This window comes from Mirounga leonina, unplaced genomic scaffold (genome assembly GCF_011800145.1).
Source record: "Mirounga leonina isolate KUSES-001 unplaced genomic scaffold, KU_Mleo_1.0 Mir_115, whole genome shotgun sequence".
NCBI lineage: Eukaryota > Metazoa > Chordata > Mammalia > Carnivora > Phocidae > Mirounga > Mirounga leonina.
The window spans coordinates 63,459,176-63,482,599 of NW_023270268.1; the positions used below are offsets into that span (position 1 = coordinate 63,459,176).

Sequence of the window (23,424 nt, forward strand, 5' to 3'; positions counted from 1 at the left end):
ACAGACTCCACACCAAACAGTGACCACACTCCTCTGGAACTGCCAAAGCTCTACATCGGTACCTCTTCAGATGTCTACGCAGTTGTATCTGATATCATAGCTATTGGGTACCTATAGAATCTACCCCCTTTACCAAGAATCATCTAATATTCCAACCTGGAACTCTCCATGATTTATCTTTGTACTGGACTCAGAATACCTCGCACAGTGCCTGGCGTAATAATTAATCAATAAACAGCTGTTGACAGTACAATAAACATTTTAGAGGAACTAATGAGGAAAAGTTCAACACAATGGTAGGCGTGCCTCAGCATTCTGTGTCTGAGAGTAAGTTAACTCAGAGATCCAGATTTTTGAATCATGGGCTATTGCCAAATTACCCTTCGAAAAGTTTACCCCAACTTAAATGACCATCGTGAGGTTCTAGCAATTCATGTATGTGCCTGACCTGTATAATAGCACTGTCCGATATACAGTGTGAAACAAATGTGAACCACATATGTCATCTTAAATTTCCTAGCAGCCACATTAAAAAGTAAAACAACTGAAAATAATTTAATGACGTTTTATTTAACTGAATTTATCCAAAAATCCTACATAATTTCAACATATGATTCGTATAAAAATTATTAAGGAACTATTTTACATTTCTTTTTTCACTCAATCTTTGAAATCCAATGTGCATTTTACACTTAGAGCACATTTTCAGTTTGGACTGGCCACATTTCCAGCGCTTTGTAGCCACACGTATCCATATCAAACTGGACAGCACAGGTCTAGAATGTCCTTAAAGATAGAGGCTGCTTCTTTCAGCCCTATATTCTCCACAGTGATTTAAGTGCCACAAGCATGTAAACTCAAGTGTGTAAAAGCACCAAGCTTGCACAAGGCTTGCAGCATAAAGGGTTCAACAGCTGTCGGCTCCCTTCCCTTTACATACAACAGATGCTCAATAAATGCCTCTGGGTTTGAACTTCCCAGGTGGAAATGGCGCTTCCTGATTAAGGCCATCAGGCTCGCTTCGCTCTGTACTCTCCAAGGACCCCTGTGACCTTAATGTGGTTTCACGGCACATTTTCCTGGTATAAGAATATTTTACTCACCAATAAACCATCTGAACTATATGGAAATAGTAGCTTCTTAAATAAAATAGTATCCTGGTCTTCATCGGTCCCCAGTGAGTTTGATTTCTAGCAAACGTGTAGGGTTCACTGACCCCTGACTGAATTCATGAAAGTGGATTTCTGAAGCTGCAAAGCTGAAGATTCAGGATGCTAGAACCACGGGGGAGCCGCTCTGAACCGGCTGGGCAGACCAACCCGCCGTTCCTGCATCAGGGGTTAGTAAAGCAATTGAGTGACCTAAGCACTTACTTGGGCCTTGAATTCTCAAGGAATTAGAATAGGGTAAACAAGTAAGAACCCTAAAAATAACCTAACATAATTAAATACTATTTAAGAATTCAAAAGGCATTTCAGAATCTCTTAGGCCTCAAAGCAACATTATAATCATAAATTTATATTGGATGGCACCATAAAAATTGTTAATTTGAGCATCCATGTTGTTTGAACTTCTGTGATGTTTGATTACATACTCAAAATGCAAATGAACAAGTCTACTATATATATACACATATATAACACATACATAATACAAAGCTCAACCTGACAAAATTTCGACTAGAATAGGTAACATGGGGATTTCCCTACCAATTCTGGTCTCTCAAGCAAATGTTCTAGCTGAGCAAATATATCATACAACACACGCATTGCTCTGTGGTTATGTCTCATGCTAATTAACTCCCTTTATTCGTAGGTCATCATTGCTTTAGATCTTCCATCCTCTGTCCACCCATTCTTTGCACCTTGTACATTCACCAATGCATCCATACAGCCATTCCCTGAACAAACAGTCATGAGTGCGCATCTCCAGCAGAATGCTAAGCATCCAGCATATGACAGAGAATGAGAAAATTTGGTCTTGGCCCTGGGGAAGCTTACAGTTGAATTCTAACTGTTCATTCTGCTTTTCCACTGTTAGCCTCCCTCCAAGATGCCCAAGGCTACAGGCCTATGTGGAAGGAAGTACCCACTAACAGGAACCTGGCTGGGGTTTTCCTGACTCCATACCATAAATCAGGCTGTCTGGTGAATTTCCTTCCTTAGGATATGGTCATCTGTGTTCAACACAGGCTGGCTTTCCAAACTAGTTATGTTGAAATGGTCTATCTGCACTGAGTATTTTTTCCCCTTCTTTGTTAAGATCAAATTACTTTGCATTGGCAATTCCTGCCATTTGGGGTGGTTTTTGTTGTTGTTTTTTCCCATTAAACAAATACCTGGGTGCCTCCAAGTGGCTGATCCTTCTCTCACACTGCAAGAATGGACTGTACAAAATGCAGCACCCCAGAAAAACCCCACAACCACAATATTAACCTAAGTGAATTTATGCACCAGGAAAGGAATCTAAAGTATATGTGCATATGTTATAATTTATTTGATGTCAACATGGCCCAGGAAATAAAATTAAGGACATTTTTCCCCTTTTAATGTTCACGGTAGGGTATTCATGTTCGTGTTGTTTAATGTTCATGGTGTGGTGTGTATTTTGCGGGGGGGATGGCAGTTCCAGTATGAGCAGGGGAGGCTGATGCAGGATGAGGGCAGATATCCCCTATGAAGCAGCAAATCCATTGTGCCTGGGTACTCATTTGGGAAAATGGAATAGCTTTTCTCTGATTATCTAATGAAATTCAGATAATACAAGAATTAATTTGGATTAAAAAAAGAGAGAAAAAGATCTTTTTTAGAAAAACTATTATGGCTGTCAGCGTGAAGAACAAAAAGATCCCGTGTGGCCTGTGAGTGCACCTGCACTTTCTCTTTGCGAGAACTAAAGGCAGGATATGTGGACCTGTAAACTGAGGAGATAGCCGATAGACAGAAACAGGAGTTATCCGTTTACCAACCGCCAAGAACCCAGGCCAGGTCCACAGGCTGACAAGGCCAGGGAGGTGGCAGGCATGAACCTTCCCTTCACGCCCAGGATTCCCAGATCACTCACACAGCTGAATTCATTCAGTTAGCACATCAATAAACCAAACAGCTTGCCTCTGGTTTTCTAATAGCCTATCTCTCATTAACTCCCCAAAGAAAAACCAAAACCAACAGACAAAAACAATGCAGCAACAAATAGAACTGAGTAACAAACTTTTATTACACACTCTTTGAATTGTTCTAAAAAACTTCTCAGGTCCCCTGAACACTGATCCAGGAAAGCACTGTCAAAATGACGACGAAACTCAGCTCGGGCCTAGACAAAATAGCTTTGACACATTTGCTAAGCCGTGGTTCTCCACGTCTACAAAAACACATCACTGCCAAAGACACTCGCACTTACTAGAATTCCGTTTATATACTTCAACTGCCAAGTCCAGTGATCTGTCTGCACTTAAATTCTCTGTGGCCATTACAGGGGTTGGTTGGCATCCATGAATAAGACAGCGTATTTGAATTTGATCTCTTCGTTCCAGGATCTACTGAATGCCTACTCTCTGCTAGGCACTGAGGATTCAAAAATGAGTAAGACAGACACAGACGGTCCTCAGAAAGCTGGCAAACCCATGGAGGAGGCTGCCTATGTGGCCCAACAACAAAAATATACTGGGCACCAGCACAGCTGTGCATCAAAGGAGGGGACAGAAGTGGTTCAGCATGCAGGGAAAATGGGTGGTCAGGGAAGACTCCAGAAGGGCACACAAGGGAGGAAGGGCACCTTATTCAAAGAGCCCGAAAGCTGCAGAGCACATGGTATATGCTCGGGCACTGAGACTCCTGGGCTGGGGCAGAGAGAGAGAGAGAGAGGTCGAGAGGATGTTTGTATGAAGCCATGTGACTGCCACCTTGAGAAAGGTCTGGCTTTGGCCTGAATGTTTAAATGTCCCCCCAAAACTCTATGTTGAAATGATAACCACCAAAGATAATGGAGTTAGGAGGTGGGAACCTTGGGGAGGTTCTTCAGTCACACACCTTTTGGTAGATCCTTCACTCGTGCATGCAACAAATCTTTATTAGCACTACGTGCCATACACACTCCTAGATGCGGTTCTGGGGAGCGGGGCAGCAAAGAAACAAGACATTTGCTCTAATGGGGCCGGCACTGTTAACAGCAGTGGGGAGGGAGGCTGCAGTGACAGACATATAACAGAGAGCTCAGAAGAAACAGCAGAGCAAGTGATGGAGCAGGACAGGGCTCTCGTTCAGAGAGATGGTCAGGGAAGGCCTCTCCGAGAGGTGATGTTTAAGGAGAGGACAGGAAGGAAGTGAGGATGCAAACCACACCGCAGTGGAAACCCTTCAATTCACACCTCACTAACTGCAGCAACATTCACTGCACTTTCCAGAATCTGTGTCCACTTCTTGGAAGACCTTAGTAACTCTGCCCCTATCTGCTGTTACACCGACCCCTAAGAAGACCTGGGTTTCTCATGGAACGTTCAGATGTGTTCTCAAGACCTGTGGTCCCATCCCTCCTGCAAATCCACAATTATGGAATCTCCACGCATGGGGTCCGCCAGCTCCAGCAGCTTCGTGCCCCCTGGGCTCGCAGCGACCTTACCAATCCCTCCACCCACCTGACCACAAGGTTTCGGACAAAGTCTCATTGGACACTAGCTTGACACCGAGTAACATTCAATAAATATTTGTTGAACAAACAAATGAAAGCCCCGGTTCTGAATTACGTCTGAGGGAATAATATACTTAAATTTGGTAGAAAATCCCATAATGAAGACCTTATGTGTATTCTTTTCACAAAATTAAGCTCAACCACTCGCAACTCTGCCCTTACCAAAAGTCACCAACTTCTGTTTTCAGGTGAATTTAAATCGAATAACAGAATTAAGTTTTTCAAACTCTTTACTGTCTTAAGATATTCACATCTATACTTAATATAAAAGAGTATAGCAGTTCTGGAATTAGTGGTGATTAATTCAAAGCTTTGTGAATATACTAAAAATCACTAAATTGTACACTCTAAAAAGGTGAACTCTACAGCATGTCAATCATATCTCAATAGAGCCATTATTTTTAAAAAGAATATAGAGAACTCTTCCAATAAAAGATTAATGAGCATCTCAGTCTCATCAGGAAAAACAAATTTGCAGTGCTAATTTTTCCTTTAGTTACAAAGCTATTTTTGGCTTGAATAAAGAATGAAAGGCACCATTCACATCTCTATATGCAGAAGATGGAAAAGGTACAGATGAGAAAAATGATTTATGTGATTAAAAAATTGGACATCTTGCCATAATAGTTCTAAAAGCAAATTTTAAGTTCTGTTAACTTTGATAAGCTCACAATGGCTGATGAGCCTCAAAACCCTTTACTTGCTTATGAAAACAGCAAGAATAAAGTCTTAACTATCTGCGATAAAGAGCAGGGAAAACAAAGCAGAAAAATAATTAAAATGCACAATACCAGGCTCTCATTAGCTACCAATGAAAGATCAGTCCACCTTCCTCCAGAATATCAGAAATGAGGAAACACTGATTGGTTTTTACCCCAGCTCTCTCTAGATGACAACTAAATCATGGTATATGATGGCTTTGTAGTGTGTCAACTTGGCTAGACTAAACTACATGTCCCAGAATTACCTTTCTTGTATGTTTTCAGTATGGGTTGGTGGTAAGGAATAGTCTCTCTCAAGCACAGGAGGAAAGAAGGAAGGCAGCAATACACACACCTTTCCCCAGGTATTCAATCAAATATTAATTTAGTGCTACTTGAAGGGATCTTGCAGATGTAATTAAGGCATGTCATCAGTTGAATTTAGTCAAAAGAAAGATTATGATACTGAATAGGACTGATGGAATTAGCTGAGAGCTCTTTAAAAAAAGGCTTAAACCCTCCCTGAATTCAGAGACTCCAAGCTTTAGCTCCTGTTCTTGAAGATCCAGTCCACTCGTGATAGACTCTTCTTGACTGCCTGAATGTCAAAATTCTTACGGATTTCAAGCATGCTTAGCAAGCCGCACAACTGAGTAAGCCAACTCCTTATAATAAATCCCTTAATCCATATAACCTATTGCTCTCCTCCATGGTAAACCCTAACTGGTTCATGATATTGGAGTTATTACAATTGAGAAGACGGAGGAAGACCTCTTGGCATACAATCATCCAGAAAGAAACTAAAGAATCTTACTCTTCCATGAGCCCTCTCCCAATCTCTTTCAATAATGATCAGGAGAACAGAAGATTGAGGGTGAATTTTTTCAAAAGATGAGATTTATAACAATTTAGAGATGGAGTGAATTAATCACAGTGCCGCAGCTAGGCCACGGTGCTTCGGCTCTGGCCAATGAGATGTACGTAAGAGAGACAGAACTCTGATGCAGGTCCTTGGGAGACAGCAGGCCCTTCTTCCCCCTCTTCCTCCTCTGCCTGCTCTGTAAATATGAGGCTTGGAGCTCCAGCAGCCAACTTGGACAAGCGCCACAACCTGGAGAGGGCAGACTGGAGAACTGGAGAGAGCGACAAGCTGGGGGTGCCTGCCACCATCATGCCGGCTCAAAACTGCATGCCTCCATGACAAGCAAAGCCACTGTGGGGGGAGAGGGGTCTCTAAGCTAAACACAATACACCTAGCTGATCCAAGGAATTTTTTCTCTAGTTTTCCTATTCCCGTAGCAGTTGACTAACACATCCATGTGGATGCATTATAAGGAATAGCTGTATTTAATCCCACTGCTACGTGCATGGGGACACACTGAGTGTTTAAGAGGACTAGAGCAGACAGCTACAGAAGTCCATCTTTATTGCTGCGTGCTTCTACACTTTGGCAAAAGAATACGAGAACGTTTTCACAGTCTGCAACAAATGTCTTCCCAAAGCCACTAACTTGAATTCCCGTGGAGTAGAATTTCATATGGCAAGCCTGTGGTCACATCCAAATCCACTTATTCGACAGATTTCTGATGTAGAAAATTCCCTCTACTATCCCTTTAGACAGACCCTGTCTCTTCATGGTGGCCTCACCTAATTTCTCCCAAGCCAACAACCCTTGAACGTGTCTGGGGTAGAGTGTTTGCTGCACGCACACCACACGGTCACCTCAAAGCCTGTAAGTCAGTTCAGTCGCGCTGGGCTTTCTGGATGCTCACGAACAGAACCACCAAGGTGCACACATTTGGTGGTGACCTCGCCTGCTCGAGCTCCATCGTGTCGCTCTATCATGGTGAAAAACTGCCTGACACACCAGACAGCTGACAACTGTGAGAGACAAAATATCAGGCCCATGACCAAGGGGGAAAATGAAGTGATTAATGTGGAAAACACAGCAAGAAACATCAAACAGGAAAAAGTTGACATTTCCCCTTAGCTGAAAGTAAGCTTGTTTACTCCTCATAGGGACTATAAAAGGCCGGGTCAAAGTATTGAGAGAGCGAGAGCAGGAACACAAGCAGGGGGAGTGGGAGAGGGAGAAGCAGGCTTCCTGCTGAGCAAGGGAGCCCGATGTGGGACTCGATCCCAGGACCCCGGGATTATGACCTGAGCCGAAGGCAGACGCTTAACGACTGAGCCACCCAGGCGCCCCACACATTCATGTTTGAATGCAGACCAGCGAAGTCTCCATTATCCCTATTAACCTGACTTCATGTGAACCCTCATGCTAGCAGAGTCTGAAGACATTCCCCAAGTCTGTCTTCTACTTTTCACACCTACTATAGCCCAGATAAACTTTTTCCCGGACACCCTCATTCAAAATATTTCTACAGATTGCTACCAAAGTGATCTTCTAAAACTAAAACTCCAGTAGCGTGCTGGGCTGGCTCATCCTGGCTCCTGAGAACTGACTGGTTAAATCTTCAAAAATTTTATGACTTGGTTGTTGAACACAGCAATTATGAAAACATATTACATAAACTTAGAGTAAAATAAGTTATATTGAATCCAAAGACAGTAAGTACTCAAAATTCATCACTTCTTCACTACTTTAATACATTTTACTAATATCTATGTCCTTGAGGTTGTTTAGGTCCATTTTGACCATATGTGAAAACACTGTGAAATGTGCTACAGGGGCATCTACTCCCTATAACTTGAAATTGACCATAATGGGAGTGGTTTCACATGGAAATTGACAAGCCCTATAAATTATAGTTTGATTTTTGTTGTTGATAATCTGGGCTTAAAAAACTGATGGAGAAAACGTTCATAAAATATGTGGTGCCTATGGTAGGTATACTGTGAATAAAATGAAAAGGTGAGGAAATAATTCTTTTAATACTATCCAATTCACAAAGATGCTTCATGAACAAGTGAAGTTCTTGGACACGCCTTCATTGTTTCACTTTGATCTTACTCCATACCGTAACAAGGAAAGATCAACTACCCTCTTTCATCAGTTGTAACCATAGGTTGGGCTATAAACAAAAGAGTTCAGCAAAAACTAACAGAAACCTGTCAGAATCAATGAGCTATATGGACTTTACAATGAAGAAAACTGTATGTCTTATTATTCATTTGTAAATTGTGTGCTACACATCCTTTACATCAGGAAAATTTATAACGCCCCCCCCCCACACACACACACACATTTATCTTTCTGGAGAGTTGGTTGTTAAACATTTACCAGCACACCACTGCATAAATCTGACTAGGTGGTTCTGCTCTTTCAAATCCCTCCATAGCTCCCTAGGTCTGCCACCTTTTATGCTCTGCCTCAAATCCTCCCAGACTCACCTCATATTCCTGCCATCGGGATGGCAGCCAGTCCTGTGAAGAATCCGACCAGCTTCATATACGTGCAACCTGACAGGGCCTCTCCAGCCCAGGCCGCCCTGATATTGCTTCATGAGGTGCCCGTGGGACTCCACCTGGCAATTAGGCATGCCCAATCTGAAAAAGTGAAGCTGCCTTCAATCAGTGGGAGATGAGAAACAGATAAAAGCTTCTCCCTTCACCTTCTCCAGGTGAGCCATGCTGAGAGACATTTCCTAAGACCTCGCCTGAGAAGATCCCCTGGAATCAAGCAACTAGTTGCTCCTAGCAACAGCCAATTCAGTAACGCCGGCTTCCCCGTGTGACTCTCCCTGGGCCTTCACTCTTGCTCCCAGATAGCATTCCTATTAAACCACCTCACACAAGGCTTTCCCAAAGGATAGAGTCCATGCTCCTTATCTGAGCAGTAATGACCTTTTAAAACTGGCCTTTAGCTAGCATGTCACACCCTGGTTACAAAGAATATGCATTCTCTTTCCCATCCCTGATGCTTTGCTTTGCTCATCCCTGTTCACTGCTTAGAATTCTAAGCGTGTGCAGACAGGTAGAAAATTGCATAATTTACGACAACCACAACCTTAAAATGAGGAAATTGAGGCCCAGAATTGAAAAGTCTGGCCCAAGGGGCTCAATGGCTAATTTAAGACAGAACTGAAAGCTCTCCTGGTTTTTATGGGCTTCTGGTTCCTAAAGTGTCCATGGAATATCTACGTTCTAGTCCTGAAAGTCTACTGAATTGTTTCCTCTTTCAACCTCTCAAAATACATGAACTTCCATTTCTCTTTAAACTAATACTTTTTATTGCCTGAGCCATTTTGTCTCCCACTAAAGAAACAGATAGTAACTGACTTTTACTCAGTGGTTCAATCCAGTTCCTCCAGCATTTGCTGGCCACATTATACAAACACTCATGATGAGTGCCGTGAGGAAGACAAAAACGAGTTAAGACATGTCCTTTACTCAAAAGGAGTTTATGATCCAGTGGATGAAAAAAGAGGGTTGTGCAGAAGTATATCAATATCTGCTGTGATTGTTATAATGGGAGAACAAGCCAAAAAAGATTGAAAATATCTACTCTAGTTATTCAAAATATATATATAGAAACACATGCAGAAAATGTCCACATGCGTGGGATACAAAATAGGAGCAAGAACAAGTCAACAGGGGCGCCTGGGTGGCTCAGTTGGTTGGGCAACTGCCTTCGGCTCAGGTCATGATCCTGGAGTCCCGGGATCGAGTCCCACATCGGGCTCCCTGCTCAGCAGGGAGTCTGCTTCTCCCTCTGATCCTCCCCCTCTCATGCTCTCTGTCTCCCATTCTCTATCTCAGATAAAAAAAAAAAAAAAAAAAAAAAAATCTAAAGAACAAGTCAACATACTTGGAAAACTGTAAGTTCAGAAAGAAGGCTATTTACAGATGTATTTTAGAGCCAATAATCATCCAGGATCAACCAATCAACCAATATATTAGCGCCTGTTAAATACAGGTCATTTGCTTTTCATGCCGATAGCTGCTGCGCTGTTTCAGACAAGCAGCAACCAAAACACTGATTACAATCACACAAAAAGAAACCTTTAAAAGCCTCTGGTCCAGTGCCCTCCTAAAGAAACCAACGTTCCATGTGTTCCTTTTCTTATCCAATCTATTTCCCCTGAGGGATCCGGCTACTCTCTTTCTTCCCCAACAACTCAGACTTGAATCCTCACTCTCTCTTGACCTTTCCATCTCCCTCATCCCCAGGAGCCAATCAACTCCCACATCTGCGGCTTCTGCGCAGATCCATCCCATAACTGTATCCCTCCTAGCTTCACGCTCTTCTTCAGCCCGGTCCCTGCGTGGAGATTGGGCTGCCCCAATAATTCCTGAAATCACCATCTCTTCCCAAGCTATTCATCACGGTGCCAGGGTTGCTCTTCCTAAGCATGGTTCTGATCATGCTGTTCCCTTGCTCCCAAAATCCAAAAACCAAAAACATGTTTAGTTTTAACTGCCTGGCTCTCTCATTCTCAATTCCATCTGTTTCTGGTTGTTCCTTCCCTGACACCAACACTCAGTCCACCTATGTTAGACTACCCCCTGCTCCCACACACATCCTGTACTCCCCATCCCATCGAAAGATTGGGATGGTGCCGTCCCCCAAAATGCCCTACCTGTCAAGGCTTTTTCCGCTTGCCAAGATCCTGCTCGACCTCTCCTTCTTCCATTAGGGCTTCCTAGATCTCCAGCTGTTCATTCATCTTTTGACCCTCTTCTCCACACCCTGTTTCCCACTACAAATTACTTATACTTACTTCACAGCATTTAATCTTTGAATTGTGGTTCCTGATGTGTCAGCTAAACCATTAGGTCAGTGCTTCTCAAATCATGGTTCCCAAACCAGCAGCATCAGCATCATCTGGGAACTTGTTAGAAATGCAAATTTTCCACCCAGCCCAGACCTACTGAATCAGAAACTCTAGGGTGAGGCCCAGCACTGGGCTCTGATGAGACCTCCAGGGGATTCTGATGCGCAGTGGAGTGTGAGAACCACTGAACTAGACTGTAAATCCCCCGAGGGTAGTGTCTAGGACTAGGTTAATTCATTCCAGCTTCAGAGGCAGGGCCTGAAACAGACAAGAGTACTAGTGGAATTTCCGAAATAAATTGCCCAGAGTCACACTAAGTCAGATGCCGAGACAAAATCAGAACTCAGGTTACCATGAATATCAGACCAGAGGTCTTTCCAGCATGACCACAGTCTCTAATTGTGAATATAGGCCATTTAAGTTCATGTATAAGCGCCAGTGTGTTGTAGGAAATGCACTTAAATTGCCTAAGAATGACAAATTGTGCAATTAACAAATCAGGTCATTTTCAGTCTGTAACTTCAAAAGGATGAATTAGTGGAGCTGGTCCAGGAGGCTTACTTAGAGATGTCCTGCTTGTGGAAAAGGAGATCCTGCAAGAACTGAAGAATAATCAGCCACTGAACTTGTGCGCCTCAAATGTCTCACCAGGACTATGAAAGAGTAAATTATGCTCACAGAATGGAGTTAGAGGCGGACTCAGAAAGTTGTCTTTTCTAAAAACATACCATATTGTAGCTATCTTTCTTTTAAATGCATATTTTTAAGGAAGCAACTTTTGACCAAAACATCTGCAAATACCTTAATAATGTGAAAAAAAAAAGCTGGCATTTACTGATGTAAGTTTCTAAATTTCTCACTTATTTATTTTGGGCTTCCTATTGAGCCTGGAGAACGTTGTTTTGCAATAGATCTGCAAAAATTACCTTGCCATTAGTCAAGCCTGCTCAGTGCCTTCTGGTGAGATCAGACAGGGCAAACCTCTCCAACATGCATTTCTGGCCACCTGGTATCTTACAGAGTGATGCACACGCCCCAGGTTCCCCTCACCCTGCCAAAACTGCCCCTCCTAGCACTCAAAAGAATCATTGCCATGAACATGATAATATTGGCAGGGTCAGAGAAGAACAATTAGGAGAGCAGTTGGAACCATTTGGGAAACCAGGGTTCCAACTAACATCATACACTCATAACAGCAATTTGGAGAGGCATTCACTTAACAAGTAATTAGTGAGCACCTACTATGTGCCAGGCAAGTCCCTGTTGTCACAGAGCTTTTACATTCTTATGTAGAAAACTTGGTATTCAAGAAAACAAGCCTGGAAGAAGAATTCAGATACAGATAAGTGCTGGGATAAAAATAACCCATAATAATGGGCTAGGAGGGATGAGTTGGTGGGCAAAGCAATGCAGACTGAGTGGGGAAGCAGATCTCACGGTCAGGGAAAGCCTTTCTAGGGAGGTAACATTTGAACTTTTTCTCATGGACCTAAATGTTAAAAAGATGCAAGCCATGCAGGGCCTTAGGACAAGGGTGTCCCAGGCAGAGGGAACAGCGCCAGGCAAAGGCCCTATGGTGGAACCCAACTTGGAGTGTTTCAGAAACAGAACCCTTCTGACAATCCCAAGAGATGGGCAGTGGCCGTTCGGAAAGGTGAAAACTGAGGCAGTGCCTTCACATCTGCTCCTAGGAGCCCTGGGGTTCCAGAGCTGAGGGGCAGCTGGTGCCAGGTGGTGGTCAGGGAGGGAAGACTGGAGGAGGCAGCTGGCTCTGTCCCCATCTAGGAACTGTCAAGAAGAACAACTCTCCTTTGGGTATTTTACATACTGGGATTTCACAGAAGAGCTCCTTTAGAAAAGTGGTTCTTAGGGGTGGGATGGAGAATGGTAACCGTAATTTTTTTTTTTTAAGATTTTATTTATTTGCAAGAGAGAGAATGAGAGACAAGAGCATGAAAGGGAAGAGGGTCAGAGGGAGAAGCAGACTCCCTGCTGAGCAGGGAGCCCGGTGTGGGACTCGATCCCAGGACTCCAGGATCATGACCTGAGCCGAAGGCAGTCGCTCAACCAACTGAGCCACCCAGGCGCCCAACCGTAATTTTTTTTAAAGCATGAAAATAGCTGGTCCAGGTTGTTGACGAACAGTCTATATTTCCATCCATGATTCGTGCAGATATGTATTACCCACACCCTTATAAAGATAATGGTGCCAGCAATGCCCTTCTCCCATATAATGTGAAGCTGAAGAATGTGATGGGAAGGGTGTTTTTCTGACATACCATGAGCTAGTTCACTCCTACCTGGAGAATATACTCTGTTCTTCTTAATTCTAAATACATTTTAAAAGCACACCTCTATACATACACTCCTTGGTAAAGAGCAATAAATTGTGCTTCTCCTATTAAATACTATGCTTCTATTAAACGAATCAGGGTTCTTCTATTACTTGCCATGCTACACTTACGGATTAAGAAAAACCAAATTTTCTAGCTAATGTCAAAACCTATACCCTAAAAGTATAATTATCAACGGCATACAGTTCATTCTCTCTAGTTATAACCAGCTTTGCTGCCAGAAGTCTTCCCACTACTTCTCATCACTGGGGTCTCATGAAATCTCACTCGCATTCAAGATTTCCTCCCAGGCAAAATTCACTTCTCCCTCAGCCGTATTCCCATTAGGGCCACGTCATCATGTCTACTCTAGCAGCAATTCCAGTTTGCTTGGTTATTTATGGATGTCACTGCTACACAATTTGGGACAGAGACAGGAGGGCAATGTGTGAAAGAGGGGACCGAACATTTCCTGTGCCATTTCTATGTTCCAGGCTCTATGCTAAACACTTCCTAGGCATTGTTTCCTGCAGTCTTCACAACAGTCCTGTGATACAGGTATGACTTTTATGCCTGTTTTACAGATGGAGAAACTAAGGCATAGAGAATTTTGAAGTTACTTGTCTTACACCACATGGTGCTAGAGTCCTCTGGATCTGAATCCAAGCTCTCTGGCCTAAGCCTGAGGCCCATAGTCATTATCTCTCCCAGTGGGGACTTTGTGGAGCCCAGCTGTGCCTTACAAGCCTCACAGACCTGCTTTGCTTAGTCAGTGCTCCATCACCCTGCATTTCCCGCCACAAGAGTAACAGGCTGGTGTTGGGATTGAAGTGAGGTAAGGGTTGGGGTTAGAGTCCCTGCTCCATGTTCCTAGTTTTGGAATATTACCATCTACATATCCCAACAGGTGGGTTTTTCCTTAGGATAAAAGGATTCTGGCTGGATTTCCCCTCTCCTTTTTCTGTTTTGTTGTGGTGGTAGTGGTTCTTTTTGACATCACAATCATGTTAGTATCACAAATATACTTCATCTCCAAATCCTGTACCCTAACCTTGGCTTCTACGTTTTTATTCCAAAGTGGGAACAATGGTGAGGTTTTTAAAACAATGTCAGATTTCATCTTCAATTTGTTATTCTTCCTACTCAGCCCTTTTTATCAAATTTCCCACTTTGGGTTCTGCATATTCATATCACCACTCCTCCATACATCTGGAACTGTTTTCCTGCTCCAAGTCATGGAACCCCCATCCCAATTCATTGCTACCTCTCCAATCTCACTTCAAAGGACTCTTTCATCAAAACTTGGGTAGAGAACATTGCAGAAAAAAAGGCCAAAAAAAAAAAATGAGTACAGATGATAAATCCCACAGACTGTTCACTCCACATCTACAAATGTATTTGTAAGAATAGTTAAATGGCACGGTAGAACAAATAACTAAGTAAAACATTAGCCATAAAAACCTTCTTTTTGGGAAATATCTGTATGTTTTGAATAAAATGAATCACACCATCTTCCTTCATCCATTGAATGCACCTTTTCATTCAGCTCACCACTATTGTTCACCACAATGGACACTGGAGACACAAAAATGGCAAAAACACAGCCTATGGCCCCTAGGACCTTTCCCTCTCACAGGGAAGATAGATAACGAAGAAAACAAGTGCAAACCTAGTGATTCCAATATCATGCTCTATATCAAATCCATGCATACAAAAGTGGTACAAACAAAAATAGACTGGATTGGTATGAAGATCCCCAGCAAGGGCTAAAGAGTCCCCTGATATCTCATTGTCCCCATCCTTTGTTGATTAACAATGGTTTTAGTGCTCGCTTTGGCAGGACATATACTAAAAATGATTAACAATGGTTTTAAGCAACATTAAAGTCATTTCAAGATAAACCAAAGGAAAGATACTTTTCCACTCCGTTTGGCATCTCAAAGGGCATTAGGAGGTTAACACACTGAAACGCAGCCTTGTAGAAAGAACTGGTAAGGTTTCAGCACTGTCTTCTCCTTCTGCATGCCCTCTTCCACCTCCTCCTCTCCCTGCCCACCATTTTTCTTTTCCTGTGTTTGGTCCTTATTCTCCCTCGTCCAAATGTACATCTCTAAAAGCTGACTTTGGGGGAAAAAAATCACTGTTGAATAGTGAAGTTTGATTTTCCTGTTCTTAATATAAAGTTTGTCAGTTTATGCCCTTAGTTGCATCTCTCTCTCTCTCTCTCTCAACAAAAGGACCAACCAAATGAAGTTATTTTTATTTCCATGTTGCTCTTGGCTGATTTTCCTTCGTGCGTCAGAGGTTTTCAAAAGGTTCCCAACTTGAGATCCAAAAAGCTCAAAAAACGATTGAGTACAGAATAAACCTATTCCCTTCGTGCCGAGGGGAGCCCAGGGCCACAAGCATCACCGACAACTGGGGAAGGAATCTGGGATTCGGAGCCCTAAGCAGCAAGCCTTCCCATGGCCCACAGTTGGCCATAAGCTTCTGCTCTGTGCACCCCTGACATCCCCTGGGACTTAATTTAGCAGATGAGCTCCAGGATGGTCAAAATGATTATTAAAATACTGAAGCATTTCCCCCCTGATTGGCAAATACTCCCCTCCTCCCCCCGCAAAAAAAGAACAAAACAAAACACACACCGTGGCCTTTCCAGACCTTCCCAGGATCCCTATCCCAACCTCCTCAATCAGGAGGTAAGGCTTCGTTAGCCCAATAGAAGGTTTCCAGGACCCTGCCCTGGAAATATTGGACATAACCAAACTCCCCCTTAAGTTCCTCTCCTGAAAAATAAGGGAGTCGAACTGATTTTCTGATTGCAATTATGTCAGATTATTTCTCCCTAAGGACAAGGACAAGCTAGGAATATCACAACCTGAAAAAAGTTTATTTGTTAGGAGGATGGAATCTCAGGTTCTACTGTACTGGTGATAGAGCCATGCCCAGATGCCCAGATTCTGGGTACAGGCTGCCGGAGATGGGACTCCGGCTCTGCCATACGCTAGCTGTATGATCTCTCTGTGCTTCCAATCACATCATCTATAAAACGGAGACGATATTATTATCTATTTCCCATGTAATTAAAGGAGGATTAAATGTGTTCACGTTTGTAAAATGCATAGAAATAGTGCCAGGCACGTAGTGAGAGCTATACAAATATTGGTTAAATAAACTGATCATTTTCTTCTGTCCCTGCAATGTGTGTTTAATAAATTCAAAAATTAAGAAAATTTCACAACAGAAAGAGAAAAAAAAAAAAAACCAAACCCTGTGACACTACGAAACACTTACATAACATACACTATTGTTGAATGACCCGGCACGAAACATCTGGGATCCAGATATTACACTGCACTGTGAATTTAAGGAAACCAACACACTGGAATGCATTCCCACTGCAGCAAAAGATATGATTTGTACAACTCTTTTTCTAATCAGGAAAGTCACGGGCTTATGGGAAATTTAGGTTATAAGTTTCTCATTTTCACTCTGCAACAACATTTATCCACAGCCCAGCTGGAGAATACATTTTATTGTGTGGTGCTAAGACTTAAAGGATTGTAAACATACAACCAGGACTGGCACGGGGACAGCTGTCTCCTGAACACAATGACTCAGACCAACTGTGAGTTTAAAGAGCCACATCTCATGTGCTGAGTCCTCTAGCATCAATGTTCAGTAAACACCTGGAGTGCAGAAGAAATAGCTATACCCAACAGCTAGCTTGGGCAAAACGGCTTCTAGTTACTAAAAAGGTGCCATGATTGGAGCTCAAGCATCATTTAGATACATGCTACTGCACAGCTAAAGGAGACAAAAGTATTTCAATGTTCTGTGAGATATCAAGGGGAGGAAACTATCAACAACAATAACTCCCTCCTGGATTCCTCCCTCTCCATCACTAAACCTCACAATACTTTTATATGCAAATTTAAATAGCTCACCAGCTTATCCTTCTATAGTAATGTCGCAGATCTTTCTTGATGGAGATAAGACTGACTAAACACAAACACTGGCCGTGGCTTTTCCCCTTTCCTCTTTAAAAGTGCATTTCTGTAAAGCTATGAGAAGGAACTCAAACTCTGCTTCATGAGAAAACTAAAGCCTGCAGCACAATCATTGTCATCAAAATGTTCTGAAAACCCTGTAAGAAAGAAGAACAGTGTTCTGTGGATGGACAGTGGAGATGGAAGCACAACAATGAGAAAGTACTTAATGCGACTGAACTGTATGCTTACAAATGGTGAAAGGGGCAAATTTTATGTGATGTATTTAGCACAATAAAAATAAAACAACTTAAAAAAACTCTAGAAGAGTTAAAGGTAAATGAATTTCATAATAAATTCTAATTAAGAAACCCACACTTGGTCATCAGACAACTTCCAAGGAGCAGGGTCTCCCACTAGCCAGTTTTAAGTGAATCAACAAACCTAAATGAGCACTTATCACTGTGATTAATAAATACTCTGACATCAGGGACAAACAGGGTAAAGACACATCTTCCTCAAATCCTTAACTACTCCTGCTTTTTATATGGATTGTGAGTTATCCTGGATCCTGAAAAGACACACTAGGAGCTCGCACAATTAGTTGGAAGATCCCCAAACAACCTTTAGAGGCTGTAGACAAATTCAAGCTAAAAGCCAGTGTACAAATTCACTGGTATGTACCTTACAAAACATTTAATACTGAAAGATCTTTATTCAAACAGGCAATATGTAAATGTGGTTCCTGCGAACAGTTCAAGCTGTAGATTCTTTTCATTCTTTACGCTTTCATTACACCACCATTAATTAGCCCTTTTAACGCATCACAAATGTCTCTGGGTACCTAGTCTCCCAAAAGCCCTCAGAAGGCCCACAAGGGGTTATCGCAACTGAAATTGGCAGACCCGGCAGATAAAGTTAATGGAACTCTCTATTCTGGTAAAAGACCTAGGGCTGATCAAACACAGAAATCCTGTGGTCTTAAGCATCTACCTGCGTCTAGTACTTCCCAGAGTAAGTAAAGGAGGCAATAAGCCGAGACTTGGAGAAGCAGCAAACATAGGCGTGGCGGTAGTTCCGGCAGTTCTGAAGGGCGTCACAAGATCCTATCCAACGCTGGGAGCACCCCGCTCCTGGATCTGAGACTTAGGTCCCAAACACCTCGAGTTGGAGTGAGAAAAACAAGCCCTTTAACACACGCCTCGCTCCTGGCCCCCTTGCCCTTGCCCGACTCCAGCGTCATCACCTCGTGGGCGCACAGAGCATTTGTGTGCCCGCACGCCCAGGACCGTGCATCGGGCAGGCTGGGCTCTAAGCCTCGGAGCGCAGCATTTCCTGGTTGGTCCGAGATGCTGGTCCCCTAGCGCCGCCATCCCCGCCATCCCGCAGCGCACGCGAACCCCCGGCGCGCGGGAGGACCCGGGGGCACCAGCCCCACTGCACAGGCGAGGCCCGCGGTGCACCCTGAGGGCACGCCCCCAGTCTCCCCTGGAGCCCGCGGGGCTCTGCGCTCCAGGCAGCGCCCGCCCTGGCAAAAGCGCGCGCCGAAGTTGGCCCGCGTCGACTCTGCGAGAACCGGGCCCGAAGGCGCGCACAGGAGGCCCCCGGGCCGCCAGGGAGGCTGGTCCCGCGGGGCCGCCCGGCGCTGGCGCCCGCCGCCCACGCCTCTGCCGAGGTCCCGTCCGAGCTGGGCGGGGAGCGGCCAGCGGCGCGGGGTCGGTGGGAGGGACGGAGGGCGAGGGCCGCGGAAATCAGACGCCCGCGGGAGCCTGGCGCGCCCGGCGGCGGCGCGGCTCCTACCTGTAGGACGAAGGCGGCCGCGGGCACCTGCGCGGCGACGGCGGATTCTCGGGGCTCGGGTGCAGCTGGCACGGCTGGAGGCGCCGGAGGAGGGGAGGGGGGAGACCGCGCTGCGCCGCCGCCCGGAACTCGCCGCCCGGATTCGCCCGGCCTGGCAGGGGTGGGGCGAGGCGGTGCCGGGTCCGGGTGCGTCGCGGCGCAGGTTGGCCGCCCGCGCGGGGACAAGGAGGGCTCTGCCGGCCGGGCCTCTATCCTCGTTCCGGTTTCTTCTTCTCTCTTCTCCCAGAGTGTCGTGACTCACCCGCATCAACCTACGGAATGTTCACTAGCATAATGTTATTAGTCTCAGGAACGCTTAAGCCACCAAGTGCCCAGGCACCGTTCCAGGAGCTTTGCCGGTGTTATCCTACCTCGTCTACTGCAAAGTGTAGGGAAGCACGGGTCGAAAAGGTGAAATAACTGGCTCGAGGTGACACAGTTAAGAAGTAGGAGCCTCGATACCATCGCCTATCAGCCTTCTTCCAACTTCCTAGACTGGTGTTGCTGCTAATTTATAGGTAAGGAAACTGAGGCCCAGGAAAGTGAAGTAACCAGCGTAAGGTCACACAATTTTGAGAACACTGGAATTTGTGCCTTGATGTCTTTAAAACGCAAGCTAATTCAGAAATCTTAGCATAAAACAATAAGTCGGGAGTAAAACATGGAAAATTCTCATTCTGCCCATGGAACTGTACAAATACAGCAATTTTTATGTTTTTAGTCCACCTAGAATAAAGTCTTAAAAGAAAGAGAACCTGTTATCTTGCGGTTTGACTAGCAGGCCATTTGGAATAAAGTTTTGAATATAAGCCAGCCCAGCCTCATTACACAATATTACATTGGGCCAAGGCCGAAGTAAGCAATCCCTCCACATACCCCAAACTGTTAATAATGATGGCCACTTTAAAGCACTTAGTGGATATTGCACAGCTGAGACTGGCCGAGTTACATAATGTCTTACTGCAAACATGGAACTACATGAAATGAAAAATATAATGTTCCAGTCCAGGGAAAGGAAGGGGGGTGAAATTGCAGTCTGGAACTCTTTTTCCTGTAACTTATAGTTGCTCATCCCTCCCAAGACTACATTTTTTTTCTCTTGAGCACATCTTTTCCTAATGATAGAGGAGTCACGCAGCCGTCACTCTTTCCTTGTTGACAGAAATGATTGATGTCTTTTAAATCCTAGAATACTGACAGACTTTTACAATTAAACACATGGCCCTCTGAGCAAACGGAGTATTGCCTAAGAAGAGTTTGGCCAGTGTAAGACAGGCATGTTACTGAAAGGCTGAATACTCTTTCCTCTTCTTCTTTCTCAAGTTTTATTAGTCACAGATGATTTGGTCAAGTATTCTACACACAATTAACTGCACTCTTACAAGCTTGTCTTTAGAAATTATAATGTTTTTGACTGAGAAGCAGCAGGCTATAAAACTGCATCCCAAATTCTTAAGTGTCATCATTAAAACATTTGGCACTAACCTACAACAGGTCTTTCTATTAACTATAATTAAAAATAAAATTATTTAAGTGCCTTCCCAATAATTGAATTTCTGCTTCCCTGTGCAGAGGAATCAAATAGTAAAAGGCCGTTGTGGACTGCCAAAGAGAAGTTTTAGATATAGTATGATTCTGTATGTAATTATTTGTTTTCCTGAGCGGTTTGCTGATTGTTTGTTGTTGCTGTTATTTTTCCCAAATCTTGCCTATCTTCAGAGATGTCAAGAAAAAAATGACAACAAAATCCTATTATATATCCATCTGGATACACATTTGACATTTTTATCAGACAAATGATATTCTAAATCCTCTTTAATTTTCATCTTTTCTTCTCAGTATAGAAGTGCCCATTTTTTATAATGTCCACATTTATATTTTACAAAAATACAGAGTTTTGGAGATAACAGAAAACAAATTTTTTAAATTAAAATTACCTATAACCCCCCCCAACATATTACCCCATTGTTAACATTTTGGTGTATTCCTTTCTTGTTCATGTTCTATACATAAACAAATGTTTATTACAAAATTAACACCATGCTGTACAAGTTAAAGTCCTGCTTGTCTCATTGCTTGAATATTTATAAGTTGAGTATTTTTTACTCTAATTTTTTAAACATAATTTTTTTTAAAGATTTTATTTATTTATTTGAGACAGAGAGAATGAGAGAGAGAGAGCACATGAGAGGGGGGAGGGTCAGAGGGAGAAGCAGGCTCCCTGCCGAGCAGGGAGCCCGATGCGGGACTCGATCCAGGGACTCCAGGATCATGACCTGAGCCGAAAGCAGTCGCTTAACCAACTGAGCCACCCAGGCGCCCTAAACATAATTTTTAATGGTTTAAAAATATTCCAACCATTTTTTAATCTATTTATCTATTGATGGCTTTGAGGATGTTCCCAGACCTTTGGGCGGTTTACAAACATGCTGGAATGAACACTGTAAATACCAATCTTTATTGAGATCTCTAAATTCCTAGGAGAGAGTCCCAAAAGTGGAACTATTGGGTCAACATTTATAAATATTTCAAAGCTCTGTGAGATGTTGCAAAGATCTTCCAATATTAAGTATCATTTGCTTATATTTGAAAATGTGATGGATCAAAATCATATCTTGTTTTAATCAGAACTATTCAATAACAATAATGATGAACACTATTTTTTCATGTTTACTATTTGTACTATTGACTGAGAATGATATATTAGTGTCTGTTGCCTGATTTTTTATGTAATATTATTGCTCTTTTTGTTAATTTGCATTAATACTTTTAATAGAAACATATTATTTATATATACATACACATTACTTATAGAACACTCTATAAAATATAATGAATACTAATACACATATTATTTATAGATTGCTCTATAAAATTTGCACACCAATGTGCTCCCCCAGATTTTCCCTCATGGTATTTTTTTTATATGTACAATGCTGTCCAAATCATCTAGGTCAGTTTGGGATGCCCAGCATCGATCATCTTTTATAATAGTCTCATTTTCTCTCTTTTTTCTTTTTTTCTTTTGTGGGGGGAGGTGGGGCAGAGAGAATCTCAAGCAGGCTCCACATCCAGCACCGAGCCGGACGCAGGGCTTGATGTCACCACCCTGAGATCATGACCTGAGCTGAAATCAAGAGTCAGGCATTTAACTGACTGAGCCACCCAGGCACCCCTGATAGTTCCATTTTCTAATAGAGCACCTCTCCCCAAATGTGTATAGTCTCAGCAAGAGAGCAATTTGGGGCAGTAGTCTCCAAGGCAAAGGGCAGATCCTTCCTCTGATTCCCACCACCACTCCATTTACCCCAAAAGCCAGGTGGACCGAATCTCAAGGAATGAGGGAACAGATGATGTTTGGGGTAGGACTCACTGAGCAGAGGCAGAAGCAGCTCCAGCAGCAGCTTTGCCCTGACCAGGGCAACCCAGTGAGACACAGTTTCCTACTTCCTGATTTTTTTGTTTTTAACCTTCTGCACTTCCTTAGTATTTGCTGTTCCCAGCCTTGCCTTAAGTCTGTGAGCCCCTGGTGCTCTTCTCTTTCAGATAGCAAGAGTCTGCATCCATTGTTTGCTTCACTGACATAACCTGTATGATTTCTCTGTCTTTCAGTCCACCTGATAGTCCCCTGATTAGCAACCATTCACTCCATTTATAAACATTTAATTATTAATGCTAATTAACTAACCACAGCACATACCTACTCTGAAAACACAGAGGACGGAGGAAGATATTTTATCCTTGATCACCTGCTGACATAAATCAATTCAGCCATCATAACAGTGACAGAAAGATGAGAACAGTGTGGTTATCAAGACTTAAAATTTTTAAAAATGTCTGACCATGGCTAAAACCAAAAATCTCACGAGAGAATGAGGAACAGAGTACATATTACCAAGGTATGTGAAAGCTCTGCATCTCTAGATCTTCATTTTAGCTTTCTGTGGATCATGCATGCTCTATAATTTCTCCCAACAATGTTCAGCTTGTGGGCTGTCTAGCACATGACTGTTGCAAAAGGGGCCACCCTTGACACCTCCAGCCCCAACTGAAACACCTGAGATGAATCTTCACCGTTGCCCTCAGCCAGTCCCTTTGAAGGGTTTTCTTATCCAACAGTCATTAAATCTAATAACTT

The 23,424-nt window shown here is 43.2% G+C and overlaps 1 protein-coding gene across 3 annotated transcripts in view; it reads right to left on the bottom strand.

The window, feature by feature from the left end:
• Positions 1-19,341, bottom strand: part of PLD1 (phospholipase D1) — a 191,977-nt gene extending 172,636 nt beyond the window's left edge. Inside the window, exon 1 of one of the 3 annotated variants that reach the window (XM_034998945.1) lies at positions 18,441-18,784. In XM_034998945.1, coding sequence (XP_034854836.1) covers positions 18,441-18,508 — 68 coding nt within the window. In that variant the 5' untranslated portion in view covers positions 18,509-18,784. Of the gene's footprint in view, positions 1-18,440; positions 18,785-19,247 lie in introns of those variants that run through there. The other 2 variants (XM_034998928.1, XM_034998938.1) reach the window with 2 other exon arrangements.
• Positions 19,342-23,424: the final 4,083 nt, after the last annotated feature.